The 15,151-nt window shown below is 34.9% G+C and overlaps 1 protein-coding gene across 2 annotated transcripts in view; it reads right to left on the bottom strand.

The window, feature by feature from the left end:
* Positions 1–6,681: 6,681 nt before the first annotated feature.
* Positions 6,682–15,151, bottom strand: part of LOC128551828 (uncharacterized) — a 59,486-nt gene continuing 51,016 nt past the window's right edge. For both annotated transcript variants that reach the window (XM_053532751.1, XM_053532750.1), the window contains exon 6: positions 6,682–11,001. In XM_053532751.1, the coding sequence (XP_053388726.1) occupies positions 8,018–11,001 (2,984 nt within the window). In that variant the 3' untranslated portion in view covers positions 6,682–8,017. The remainder of the gene's footprint in view (positions 11,002–15,151) is intronic.

Genomic DNA, 15,151 nt, shown 5'->3' with positions numbered 1-15,151 from the left:
CATTTTAAACAAAGGCATTATGAACCTTTAAAAGGAAAATATATCAACATCAGGGTTTTCAGATATTACTTTCGTTATATATATATTATTATTTAAGACCAATGAAAACGGTGACTGTAAATTGTTTTATCCATTTACATTCTGCTTTTAGTTTTAAAGCTAGAGAATTGAAATCATATACGATTTGCTTTACTGGCTGAATTACTACTTGATCAAAAGTATGGCCAGGTTTACGAAAATGTTGGTATATAAAGGTAGTAAACTTGTTCGATTACACATTCTGTATGAATGCTCGGGGAAACAAATTGTCAAAGATCGCTCAGTTTGACTAATATACTGAAACCACAACTAAGCACGTTTTACGTCAATACATAAATCATGTGGGATGTATTTCGACCAATGTCAGAATTTAGTTTAACATTATAATTTCTGCTATTAACTTTTGAAGTGATAGTAGACCTGTGCGATAAATGATTGCAACAACCGCACCTCTTAGAATTGCATTGTTAATAGAACGGTACCTTCTATATCTCTGTGAAAGTGTTATGTTTTATTTGATATTTATTTAATACAGAAGAGTTTAAAGGTGAAAGACAAATTCGATTATTCTTATGAAAAAGAGCTGTAGAATGTTAATTAGTACGAGGAATATAAAATGACTTAGCAGAATGAAGCTTTAGTGGAGAAAGGCTGAGAGAAGACGTGTGTCTTAAAAAATGTACTATTGTCTTTGACAAATGTACAGAAGATGCAGAGTGTAACCGAAGAGGTGAAAGAATTAATTTCGGATCTCTATTGTATGTACTGCCGTAATGATCAAATGTAATATCATTCTGTGAAAAGTGGCGTTCGGGTAGAAAAAAAAGTCATCAAAGTTCAAATAGGCAGTGAAAATGTTAAGCGACAGTTAAACACAAATATTGTTAAAAAAGCGCTGGAGGTCCCTACAAGTACCATGGGACGGGAAACTAAAATGGTCCGGAATGTCAGTGAACACGGTATAAACTGCTCCTCATCTTTGATGGAGGCCGAGAGTTTAGAAGACAAAACAATTCCTGAAGGATGAAAATATAACACTATTGACTAAATGTACGGGGAGACTTTTTACTTGTTAGGCATATATTTGACGTCAATAGACTCCACCATAGTCTCAAACACCTCATTTGATTGAAAATATTCTTTATTCTACGTAAATCTAGTGTCGAAATGCTACCCATGCATTCTGACGTTTAGATGTATTTAAGAAATAATAAGTTCCCAAACGTGGTTTATCGTAGAATAACCCGAGTTTTGAGTTCTTATGTGTAAGAATATATCACGAAGGCCGTAGGCCTGAGTGATATATTATTTCGCATAACAACGATAAATCACACTTGGGAACTTATTATTTCGATTCTAACACGATATACTAGTATCAACAGTGTTAGAAAAAATTGTTACTACTTTTTACGACCGTGCTACGCACCTGGATCGGATGACGTTATTGCACGCGAGAGGTTTATTGCAGAATAACTCGAGATAGATTTTGCTCTACATGTATGTAGGTTGTTTGCTGGTCGTGTTAGAATCTAAAATATAGCTAACTATTGCGCGTTTGGCATATTCGCTTGTCAAATAACGTCAAATATTTTGTATATCTACATTTTATGAGCTATTGTCTATGATTTCAACATTCACACTTGTATCTATTATTTCTTATGAAATGTTTCTAATTCGTTAGTTTGACTATATTCTTCATTTATTATACTCTCTGAAATATACTGGATTTCGGCGTGGGGGAGTTGGAGGGGGTGGGGTGTAAGAGAGGATGTGGGTATTTGGTAAGTCTGTCCAACTAGATGTAGAACTAATGCATTATTCTTTTATCTTCTGTTATGATGTATTCGGACTGATACTCGAGACACCAATACCACTATAATGCCTTAGGGCCCCACGACGTTATAACATTTTAGAAATGTTCTGTTGGACCAATAAATTTGATAAAAGATATAAGAGACAAGAGAGCCAAGTTTAGGTTTCAGCGTATTATTTCATCATCGATGATATCGAAGTTGCAATCTGCATTGACACGGATAGTGAGCTGTCTTGCGTAATCTAACAGGGCGTGGAGGGGGGCGGGGCGGGGGCGGGGGGGGGGGGTGGCTTTTCTGGGAAAGACTGTTAAAAGATGAGCAAGCTCATTAGGTGCAAAGTTAAGAAGAACTCCAATCACTAATATTAAAAACACAAATTTATATTAGAAGTTTACAGCTGCCAGCCTGTCAGTGAATACTGTATAGGTTAATTCTGCGGGCAAACAATTCTGCGGTTTTGTCCTAAAGTAGTTTATTTCTGCGTTTTTTATTTCTGCGACCTTCGAGAAAAGCAGAATTACTTTTTGCGGTTTGCATAAACTGGAAGTAAATTCTGTGCATGGGCTACGGCATTTACTGTGTCATAATAAACGACTCAAAAATACATATCGTTCTCGTTAGTTGTATGTCTAAGTGGCATTATCTAGGTCGGAATCTAGGACAGTGAAGTTAACTCAGCTGATCTATGTTTAAATCTGATTTCTTTTCATTACCGTGCATGATCAAAAATCAGAGTTAAAATAAAACTGTAGGTCTAGTACCGGTAATTCATTTTGAAAGACATTTTCATAAAATATAACACTGCTGGTTGAAAAATTAACGATTTATTGACAAATATATACAAATGCAAAATCTAGTACTTAGTCCGTTCACAGTCCATTCAGTTACATCAGTAACAACACACATAAATTAGTTTGTTTAACTTATCATAAACCTAGACAGGGGGTGGACGTGTTTTGCATTTTGCTGCTTTTTAGGCGAGGAAAATGCTGTTTGCAGTTCAAAATGGCGTTATTTGTTTACTTTTTGACCTAACAGAGGACTCTTTTTGCAGTGTTAAGTGTGTTTATTATATACAAATTTTCAAATGATAACACCCAGTCGGTGGCCATATAATTTATCTTCACTCGGCCTTTCATCTTACATGTTTATCGTTGTTTGTTAAAAAGTTATTGAAGGTACAGTGCCAGTTTATAGAGACGAAAAAATCGTAGCCGTATATGAAAATGTAATTCCTGTACAAAACGAACCCTTTACGGGATGTTTATTGATTAGCAGAAATAAAACCCCACATGATTAATCCGCTATACGGTAAAATCAAACTAGGATCAATACGTAACATAACCCTATTGACATTTCACCTCCAAGTGTGACCTTGACCTTTGTTCTAGGGTTCTCGGATTTTAGGCATGACATGTTGTCTTATTATGGGGTACATTTGTGCCCAGTAATATCAAAATCACTGTAAGGATTTTTAGCTCAACTGTACGAAGTATGGGGAGCTGTCCTATTCTGGCGTCGGCGTCCTTTCGCGTCCGCACCTTGTTAAAGCTTCGATGCACTTTCTCTTTATCTATGAAATTACTTGATGGGATTTATTTCAAACTTAAAATAGTTATTTCTCATTATCAACCACATCATATGGCATAAGGGTCATAACTCTCACATTTTCCCGCTTTTACTTAGAATTTCAGGATAAAGATTTGATGCACTTTTGCTCTATCTCAGTTATTACTAAATGGATTTATTTCAAACTTAGAATAGTTGTTCCACATCATCACCCACACCATATGACACAAGGTCCATGACTCTAGTCGGCATTTTTCATGAATTATTCTCCCTATTATTTAGAGTTTAATTTGATGCATTTTCACTATATCTCTGTTATTACTGTTATTACAGAGAGAATTTGATTCAAACTTAAAATAGTTGTTCCTAATCATCATTCACATAATATGACACAAAGGCCATGACTCTTGCACCAATACGTCATGAATTATCCCCAACTTTACTTAAAATTTCGGGTTAAAGTTTTGCTGCACTTGCACTCTATCTCACTTATTTGATTAAAACTTAAAATAGTTGTTCCGCCTTATCACCCATATTTGGACCAGAACTCTTGCACCAGTGTTACATAAATTCTTTTCCATTTTTACTAAGAATTTCAGGTTAAACTTTTTTGTGCCCTTTCACTCTATAACAGTTATTTCTAAATTGATTTGATTCAAACTTAAAGTAGTTGTTCCACGACATCACCCACACCATATGACACAAGGTTCATCAGTCTTGCATCAATATTTCATGAATTATGCCCACTTTTTGCTTAGCATGATATTAATTAATGTTTTGATACACTTTATTTTTATCTCTATCATTGCTAAATACTTTTGACACGGACTCAAACTAATGTCCAATATCTTCATCCATACTGGAGTCATTAAACACTCCAGTGACAGCTCCAGCTTGCCCAGTTATGCCCAGATTCATATACAGCATCGAAATAGTCGAACTGTCCCCTATGACAACTGTTGTTGAGTTTCAGACCGGACAGGAAAATGTCCTGCTGGCCTTTGGCTTCCAGGTGTGACCTTGATCTTTGAGCTAAGTGTCCGGGTTTTAGCATATTACATGTCGTTTCATCTAGGTGAATATTTGTACCAACTAATATTTAAATCCTGTAAGTTATGGATCGGACAGGAATTAAAACTATCGACCTTTGATCTCCAAGTGTGACATTGACCTTTGATCTAGGGTTCTGCGTTTTGCGCATGGCACGTTTTCTGATTATTGGGAACATTTATGCCTAGCCATATCCCTTGATGGACAAGTTCTGAACCGGACACGACACAGAACCTATTCATGCCATGTAAATATTTAACCGCCAAGTGCGACCATGACCTTCTAGCGAGGGGTCTGAAATTTGTACATGGCACTTTATATTTTTATGGGGTACATGTGTGCCAAGTCATATTAAAACCCCTTTATGGATTGTTGAGTTATAGATCGGACAGAAAAAGGCCATGTTGATCTTAGACCTCGAAGTGTGACCTTGAGTTATGGATTGACGGAATGACGGACGGATGATGGAAAGGCGCAATCCTATAGTCTCTAAAACTGGGTTTTCAACAAGTAAGGGACTAATTACGTCAGATTTATAGTCTGTAGGTGCCCCCTCCCCTAAACCTGTCACTGTACGTGATCTTATGACTCCATGTGAAATATTTTTAAGATATTCATATTATATATTTAAGATATTTTTAAGATATATGCAACTCAATCTTTTAAGCCCTTTATGTGTGTATTTCAAGGACCATAATGTTGGTTTGGTTGAGTGAAATCCAAAACAGAATACCAGGTGCACAACTATCGCTATAACACACGCTATATAAAACATCTGTTTTATGACTCTTAAGTCAAATAATATTTTGAGATACTTGCAACAAAAACTTGTATCCCATTTAAGCATATTCTTGACAATCTAGCGTCATAACTCTTGTCTGAATGATATCTCTGATACAATCCAAGTGCACAATCCTGAATAATAATCCTGTGATGTTTCATAATCCTGGGTCAAATATATTTTAGTTAAATACGACACAAACTAAGGCCCTTTTAAAGCAATTTTTTTGACTAAGTCAAGTGTCAAAACACTGGACTAGATGTGTACTGTAAAACAACATCAAGAGCATAACTTCCCTTGCTGAATAACAATCCTGTGAAGTTTGACGACTCTGGGTCAAATACTTATTGAGAAATGCGTGACACGAATTCGGACAGATGGACAAGGGCAACTCAACCCCCACAAGAAAAAATGAAGGGGGTGGGGGGGGGGGGGGAGGGCAATAATAATAAGAACTCCTGTTATGTAAATACATATGTTCCCACGATGGATGTCGGAGTCAACTGACCCCCAGTGTATGTAATTAAGTATGTTCAGATCTTGACTTTTGACCTACTTACCCTAAAGCAAAGGAATCATCTGACGACAAAGACAAAAATCTTATGATGTTTGGCAGCTGTAAGCAAAAGCGTTCTCCAGTCATTGAGCGGAAATCCTTTTAAGTATGAATTTGTTACCCTGACATTTGACCTATGACGGTCAAAATAAAGTCATCTGTGGACCGCAAACAATAATTCTACAAAGTTTAAAGACAGTAAACTACAGGGGTGTTTAATCATTCGCCGAAAACTATGTTAAAACTGAAGGTGACTGACCCCGATCTACATACCCTTTAGGTCATAAAGGTCGTCTGCTGAACAGAAGCAATCATCCCATGACATTTGACAACTTTTAAGCGTTCTCAAGTTATTTCTCTGAAACTTTTTTCAGTCTGGAGGTCATTGTGACTTTTACCTACTGCCTCACAAAACAACAGAGATAATCAACCAATCAAAGGAAATCATCGTTTAAAGTTTGACCACCCAATGCAAAAAGATTCTTTAGTAAGGCCTGCTGATCGAAAACTATTAGTCAGAAGGTCAGTGCGGCCATAACCTTTGACATACTAACCCCACATGAAGTAGGTATGAGCTACTAACCAAAAGCACTAACCCTAAGAAGTGTGACGATTGTTAGCCAAAGTGGATTTTTTTTCATTGAGCGAAACCCGTGTTCAGTTTGAAGGTCACTGTGACGTAGAGCTTTGTCCTAATGACTTCCAAAGTAAAAGGTTTTATCTGCTGAGCAAAGTCAATCATTCTATGAAATTTGACCAACCACTGTAAGCATTCTCTAGTTATTGCTCTGCTTGCCGACTGACAGAAAACATTGAGCAAAATAAGATACCTCCTCCTTTCGAAGAAAGACAAAATAGTTGTTAACTAAAAATAATAACAAACACTTTATTTTATGACGGTCACGATTTTGGACATCGATTTATTTACACAATTACATTCAATATTAATATGTAAATCTAAAACACCAATTTGCAATTTATACACAGTGTACAGAATTAATCAATTTTAAAACAGTAGAATTGATCATTTTGCTTCCAACAGAAACATATTTCATGAAATAATTCAAACTGTAATTCAAGTAAATGTGTTTTAATATTCAATAAGTAAGGATAAATAATTCCAGACATTCATAGCTAAACACATTAATGTACGAATATATTGTATACTGAAATTATTTGATAATTAGGTCTTACGTGTATCATGTTTTTTTTTCTCACGCTGAGCTACAAGCATATGATGCATTCATAAAAGAGAACGCAAGATCTAATATCATGTAATGCACTTCATCATTGCAATATGATAAACGCTTATTTTTTAACTGATATCCAGTTTAATTCTAAAAACAATTTCGATGATGTTATTTTGACAGGTTTTCCTAATACAATATTTGCAGCTTTTTACTGTAATCTATTCGATTAATAAAAAGATGTTTTGTGTTGCAATTACGCCTTACATTGCCACAGACCTCGGGGCATAGTCATCACCTCCGATTCCTGCCCCTGCTGTCAGTCTATACTTTTAAAAATTCTCATTAATATTATATTCTATTTGTATTCTAAAGCTAGGGTGGAGGGGATAGGTATATCTCAGCCCTAACGTCTGTGTCCGCACTTAATTCTTGTTAAAAGACGAAAATATATTGATTGGCAATTTGCAGGTACGGAGGAGGGGATAATGTGGTTGGTCCTAATTCTCTGGAATTATTAGGAGAAACTGCATCAAAAAGGTATAATAACAGAAATTTCAGCATTCACAAGGATTTCAATAACCCTTACTCACAAAGTTAGATGCAATAGACTTTCTCACTAGTTTTGTTGGTCAAATAACTCTATTTAAAACGGTTTTGAAACGCTGTTTCAGGTTTTGATTTTGAACACCTTTCCAATCAAGCTTCAAAACATGTACCTGATCATAAACATTTTCTCTAGTCTTAATAAAATGTTGCAACAATAACATCTGACAATAAAGTTGAACACAAAAAAATATAAACATAAATCAACAATAGATTATATTGCATAATCGATGATGCTGTCATCCAAATAAATGCAGTTTTGCAAATATTTATAAATATATGCCTCAGTTCCACATCTATTAGTTCTTACCTAATTCAAGTCCGTAATTGTGCAAAGGCGGGCTAAGAATCAACTTGTGAAGTCAATTTCACTAATATTCTGAATTAGTCTGTGACGTTTGACTGCTTTCAGTAGTCATTTGTTAGATAGAAATCTAAAAGTACGGCTGGAACTGAATACCACTTTGAACATTTTATTATGTTCGATATATTCTCGAAAAGCTTCCTCTTCACTTTTTGTTACGTCAAACCTACTAGCATGAACACGTATATGCTGTGTGGGAGTCAGAAGACTTTCAACGAAAGCAAGCCACGTCTGAAAACGTATTTCGACTTCGTCAAGGTCTATTTCACAGAGATTATTCATTTCGGGTGAGACAGTGAGAGCATTTTCATCAATGTCTACAAATCGTAAAGATAGTCTCTGTAGCTGTCCTAAAGTATTTATGGCCGAATTCATTGGAACCGTGTACGATGACAATTGATGTATACTCAAATACGTTAGGTTGCTGTACCGACAATGTAAAAGAAGGCGATTCGCGTCAGTTAAGCCACCAATGAATAGATCCTTAAGACTTGAAGTATTTAAAAGAGACACAGAAAAGTTGCTGCTCAGCCCGAGACTTTGCAACTGATCATGTCCAGACAAGTCGATGCTTTGATATGTACAATGCTCCCTGTTACATTTGCCATGACGCAATGATAGATGTTTTAATGACGTTGCTTGTTCTACTGCTGATGCTAGTCGTCCGCAAAAGTCGTGGTTTAGTTCACCTTTGTTTGGGATAGTGGCCTTTTCATCTGATTTATTGATCCTTATGGGAAGCAAAATGTCAAAATCAATATCTTCATAAACATTCTGAATCTGCTCCTCTTCTGACGAGTCAGATGAATGCCCTTCACAAAACGTATATTTGCAAAAGACATGAACTGGCACCATATTATGCGAGTTTATATTGATATATCGGTCGTCATAAATGTATATTGTTTCTAGATGTTTCAAATTTAACAAGAAATCAGTTTTAACTAGATCAATGTCCAATCGGATACTCTGAAGTTGATCATGATTAGATAGGTCCAGGAAGTGGCATTTACTATCCGCGAATTGGCATGACAGAGTAAGATTTTTTAAAGACACTGCCCGTTGTAATGACCGACGCACTAGGTCACTTTTCTGACACGATATACGATTTCTTCCAGTGTGCATGTATATGTATTGTAGGTTCGGAAGTTGTTCTATCCATTGAGATATTTTGGCAAGGCTTTGATGTTTTATATACTTGACGGATACTACGTCAGAAGTTTTTAACTTAGATATGATAGACATGTTGAAATTTGAATCGATTAAAATATCACAAAGACTAATGACAGGTATATCGTCCAATCCACACTCGGATAAACAATCTACTATAAGAGTTTGTATCTGAGAGACAAGTTTATGGCGATTCAGTACTGGCCATGATGACAGCATACGTACGTGGATATCTTTCCTGTAATTAATCAGACTTTTATCAGTCGCCATATTGTTTGAGATCAATTGAGAAATTTCTACAGTCATATTCGGACACAAACCGCACAACATTTTCAACATTTGTGACAACTGCAGAACATCAGCAACTGAAGTAAACTTTATGAATAATTCTTCTAGGACGGATTTGCTTTGTTCACTGTCATGTTCCACAGGAGTATGTGTTTTTCCTGCACCATAAACGCACGATATGTACACTGCAGTGAAGAATTCTAGGTACGATATGTGGATAAATGATAAGTATGTTGCTTCGTATTGTGGATCAATACTATTATATTCGGCAAGGATCCCAATTTTTATAAGCTTAGATATGACGTCGTTTGACAAGCCGTACTCCTGAAGCTCTAAGCGACCAAATTTGGTCGTTGGTATCTCGGCAGTTAACGCATCAAAGCTAGCTTTACCAAGAATAATGAGATATATTTTATTTACTTTACAATTTGGGTACTTTCCCAAAAGCTTTGGTAGTTGCATTAGCTCAAATTTGTGTTCTCCATGAACATAATCTCGAGCTGCAGTAATGTGTTCTTCTTTTTTGTCTCGAAACCAGCAAAACATAATGTTTACCATTTGGCTGTAAATATCACTAACTGACTTACCAATACTATTATTGTTGCAATATGTATAGATATGTTGCTGCAGAAGAAGTGGTGTTTTTTCTAGATGTTCAAGTCTTGCTAATCGGACTCTGTTCATAAAGGAATATGCATATTCATCTGATCTGTTTAGTTTTGACACGTAATTTTTCACAAAATCTAGTAAGGCATCTTTCTCTATTCCAAGAATTTCAATTTTCTGATCATACTCAGAAAGTCTTATGTTTAACATTCCTTTCGCAGAATGCCTAGAAAGAGTTACCAATGTAGCATTCTGTATTCGATCTGCTACTGGTTTGCCGCAGCTGCCATGGCCAGGTGTGTGTTTTGGTGGGGTCCATTCATCTAGACCATCAGCTATGACTAAGCAGCGCTCTGATTCTTCTTCGAAGATTCTTTTTAAACATTCGCCAAACTTTGACGCAATATTAATATATTGTATTTTTATCATTTCAAATAAGTCATTTACTTGGCCTCCATTTAACGGCAATCCTGACATTGCCTGCAAAGGTATGAAGAAAAGGAATTCGAATTGTTTCATGTCTTTGATATTGTCTGCTCGAATAGCCGCTTCGTCATGTGGAATTAAAGGACATCTGTGGGTCGTTTTATCAGTTTTATCACTCGTTTGCAAACACGCAACTCCGTTGCAATCGCCGTCCGTTAAACTTCTGCACCAGTTGTATATCATCATTTTACAGAAGGAACTTTTGCCAGTTCCAACGTCACCAACAATATAGATCACCCTATGTCTGACATCATTCGTTTGAAATACTTGATGATAACGCTTTATTTTTGTTGACTTAGAATCATGCGATATAGTGTTGTCCGCACTTACATCTTTGGGAGTATCTAACTCAGTATCAGGTTTGATTACCATATTTGGCCAGACATAAACCTCATTTACGTTTATATTGTTCTCTTTAACTTTCAGCGGAGAAACCCATGTTTTCACATAGTGCTTTTGATAAAGTTCAACCAACATTCTTTGCATCACTGAAAATACATGACGAAAACAATTGCATTAAATAAATTATTAAACAAAACAATTTAAAAACAAATACAGTATGTTTCTGTAGCATATGGAAACGCATTAATTAAGGGTACTCGTTAACAGCAACCGCTTCGAGCGCGGGAAGTCTCGCCGCGTCATACCAAGGATATGGAAAAATGGTATTAGCATCTTCCGCGCTTGGCGCTCAGCACTAAGTGGACCACAACCCGCGTTGTCAGTATAATGTGACTGGGTTTGGTACTAGCATTTTACGTTTTTCTGCAAGGCGCTAATTGATACAAGTTCCCGAACATGCACGTATGCACACACACACGCGCACACAGTCATACTTATCAAATACCAAACACGAGCTGTCACAAAAGAAATAGACAGTTAATCTCGCGGAAAGTCTCAGTAAACATTATTTGACATATCTATGGAACACAGGATATGTTGGACCGGAAAGACGGTTTCTAGCTGTTTTTTTAATCCGTAAGACTAAATATAAGTAAGCATCTTACTGATAATGATAACGATATATATTTAGTTGCAAATTGTGAATTATTGGTTTAATTTTAACAAAAAACGAAGTACTTTATTAAAGTGATATATAAAGCTTTTAAAGAAAATATTCTACACAAACAGGGACCCTTGTAATATAAAATCAAGCAGGAGTTATTCAACATGATTTATTGATTCTGGTGACTGGAAAGTCTTGTGTGAAGCTTCAGTCTACGACGTGCAGAACTTAGAGAGATACGGACTGATATAACATGCACGCAAAACTTGAACAAACTTATTTTAATACGACTTATTGTAAATCGGAATTTTAATTTGACAAATGATAACAACCTGCATGCGAAATTTAATTTTTCTAAGAAAAGTAGTCATTATCTGAGACTTTCAACCAAGAGTTAGCTTAATTCGTTGTGACGAGTAAGATGCTTTGTATGAAGTTTCATACCAATATTGGTAGTTGTAGCTGAGATACATTTAGACGGTTAATTGCACGCACAACTTTAAACAAATTTCTAAGTCGATACTTCCATTACTTTGTATATAATTTAGACGCCTAGTGTGGAGGTTCTCACCATTACATAACGTAATTGTATTGGCTTTAAGCAGCACTTGCATATTTACATCTATATACATAGGCATTACTGAGATAGAGCTTGAATGTGAGTCGGATGCGAAATTTTTCTTAGTCTAAAACGGATCATAATTTATGTTAAATCAGTCAAGAGTTATTTAGCTTGGTTATTTCAGAATATCTAATATCTGGTAAGCTTCATGTAGAGTTTTAATACAGAAATATGGCCTTGATCACAAAATTGTAACGTGTGATGCTGAAGCCGACGGCGACGCCCGACTGAGTAGAAAAACTTAACTCAAGGTAATAAACTTTTTAATATCTTGTATGACAGTAGCATGTATTTCCAATTACCACTTTGTTACATGACACAGATCACTTGTATATAAGTATATAAGAAGTCTCCGATGGCCACAGCGAGGTTTGACTTTGTTCGATATTTTGGACAGCAAAGAATGGCCACATGGAATAATGTTTGACTTCTTGTAATATATCCAATATATAAGCATATCACTGATTGCGGACTGTCGCCCTAATAGTGATGATTGTTTTGCTACATATCACAATTATATGTGCATATGACAACTAAAGGAAAACTAACATGTTCATGTGTTTCACATCACAAGTATTTGTTCAGATAGATCTGTTTAGATAGTTCACAGCTGATGCTACGCTTTTATCACGAATGACAGAATGATATGTATGATAGCTCACCGATGGCTCCACTAACTTAGCTAATTTTAGCAAGACATCATCTCTGTTAAAGTAGAATACAATGCACGGATCGTCACAGTGGAATGACAATTTTTTGTTTTGTTTTCTTGGTTAATTGCATTAATCATTTAAGGTCTGACTAGGTGGCAAATTAAACTTTCCAATCTATGCAATGTTTTGAATTAGAACTATTATTTTAATTGGCTGGCTCTTTGATAACTGCATACATGTCTGTCCATGGCCAGTAAAGCACCTTGATTGATTGTTGGAAAGTACGCTCCAAGTAGTTCTAAACAGATGTATATGACAAGGCAGTCTGAAAGACAGCTATATCCCCCTAAACTGTAATGGGTAGTGGAAGGGTTGTTGGTATCAGATGGAAGCATTGACGATGCTGATGTATTTTATAGTACGACAAGGATGTCGCCTTTCCCCTTACTTGTTTATTATTTGTATAGAGTTATTATCAAATTGTATTCTAAAAACAATGATGAAAAATGAATACATATCAATGATATTGAAGTTAAAAATATATTATTTGCTGACGATGCCACTTTTATAACTGATGGATCAAGAAAGTCTTTTGAAACGTTAATAAGTATATTAGATAATTTTAGAAATATTTCCGGTCTAAATCTAAATGAAAAAAGTGTCAAGTATTAAAAGCTGGTTCAATACGTACAAATAAAAAGTTTAGATGGACATCAGATTCTGCGCAATCTCTTGGAATTACCTTTTATACAAATACACAAAAGTCACAATCTAAAAATTTAGAAACAAAAATTGAATCCTTTAAGAACTGCCTCAAACAGTGGCAGCATAGGAAACTGACGCTACTGGAAAAAGTCACAGTCATAAAAAGTTTTGCTCTACCAAAATTGATTTACTATTTATCTGTTTTACAAACCCCACCAAAACAAATAATAAACCAATTAGAAAAAAAAAAACATATTTGAATTCATATGGGATAAAAAACCGGATAAAATTAAAAGGGAAACAATAAAGAACAACTATTTAAAATGAGGTATAAAAATGATAGATCTTTCCAAGTATAATAGAGCATTAAAGGCCTACTGGGTTAAAAAGTTACTGGATAATAATAACAAATCAGTAATAAAAGCTATTTAAAAAAATAGAATAGAAAAATTAGGAGCAAACTTGATATTTGAATGTAATTTAAATGAAAGAGAAATATTTAAAAAATTTAAGACAAATCCCTTTTTAAGAGATATCATTACAGCGTGGATTGAAATCGGTATTCTGTCCGAATGCACAAATGTAAATAAAGAGACAATATGGAACAACAAGAAAATAAAAGTAAACAATAAAACATTTTCTATAGAAAATGGTTCGACAAAGGTGTGTTATATTTCGAACATTGATATGATTTCCGAAAAATTAATTCTATACATATGAAGACGTTAAAAATTTGTAAAGCCTTCCTGAACATGACTATCTCAAATACATGTCTTTAATAAAACGTATACCTACAGAACTAAAACAAAAAATCAAGATAGAAAATGTACCTTTCACTTCAGAAAGCAAAGCTATTTTGAAAAGGTTTACGGACACATGAAGGGCAAATAAATTCCTATATGAACATCAAATAAAACAGGAAACACTGACAAATAAAGCTGAAACGAAATGGGAGAATATTACTTCAAAAGCAAATTTAATATGGAAATCAATATATAGGAATATCTTTACAGCAACGATAGAAAGTACATTTAGAAACTTCCAGTACAAATTTATACACAGGATAATAGCGATAAATAAACTTCTACTTAAACAAGGTCTTATCGAATCAAATCTTTGTGATTTCTGTCAGATGCATGTTGAATCCATTGAACATCTTTCCTGGGAATGTCCAAAAATACAAACATTTTGGAGAGATTTGAGAAAATTTCTTCAACAAAATAACGTACAATTAGAACTCACATATGAGATAGTGGCTTTTTTAATTACGGAACCAGTTCTACAAAGTCAAGCTAAAAATGGTATCATTTTAACAGCAAAATATTTTATTTATAAAAATAAAATAAATAAAACTATGCCAATTTTAGAACATTTCTTAAATTACTTGAAGACAAGATTGGAAACGGAAAAGTTAATAGCGTTACCACATGACAAAATAAATGAATATAACCATAAATGGAATGGATTCCCTCTACAAATTACTACGTAATATAAAAAACTCTCCCTAAACATACTTGTAGATTAGAATATGGCAGTTGGATACAAAACATAGATATACAACACTATATCTGCTGATATCACATATGGATATACTCAGTTCCAAAAGAAAGTGTGCACTTTTTAAGTTTAAATATTTCCCCGACGTTTTTGTT

This window comes from Mercenaria mercenaria, unplaced genomic scaffold (genome assembly GCF_021730395.1).
Source record: "Mercenaria mercenaria strain notata unplaced genomic scaffold, MADL_Memer_1 contig_1744, whole genome shotgun sequence".
Classification (NCBI taxonomy): domain Eukaryota; kingdom Metazoa; phylum Mollusca; class Bivalvia; order Venerida; family Veneridae; genus Mercenaria; species Mercenaria mercenaria.
The sequence above is the reverse complement of the archived record's forward strand: the minus strand, read 5'-3'. Positions and strand labels throughout refer to the sequence as shown.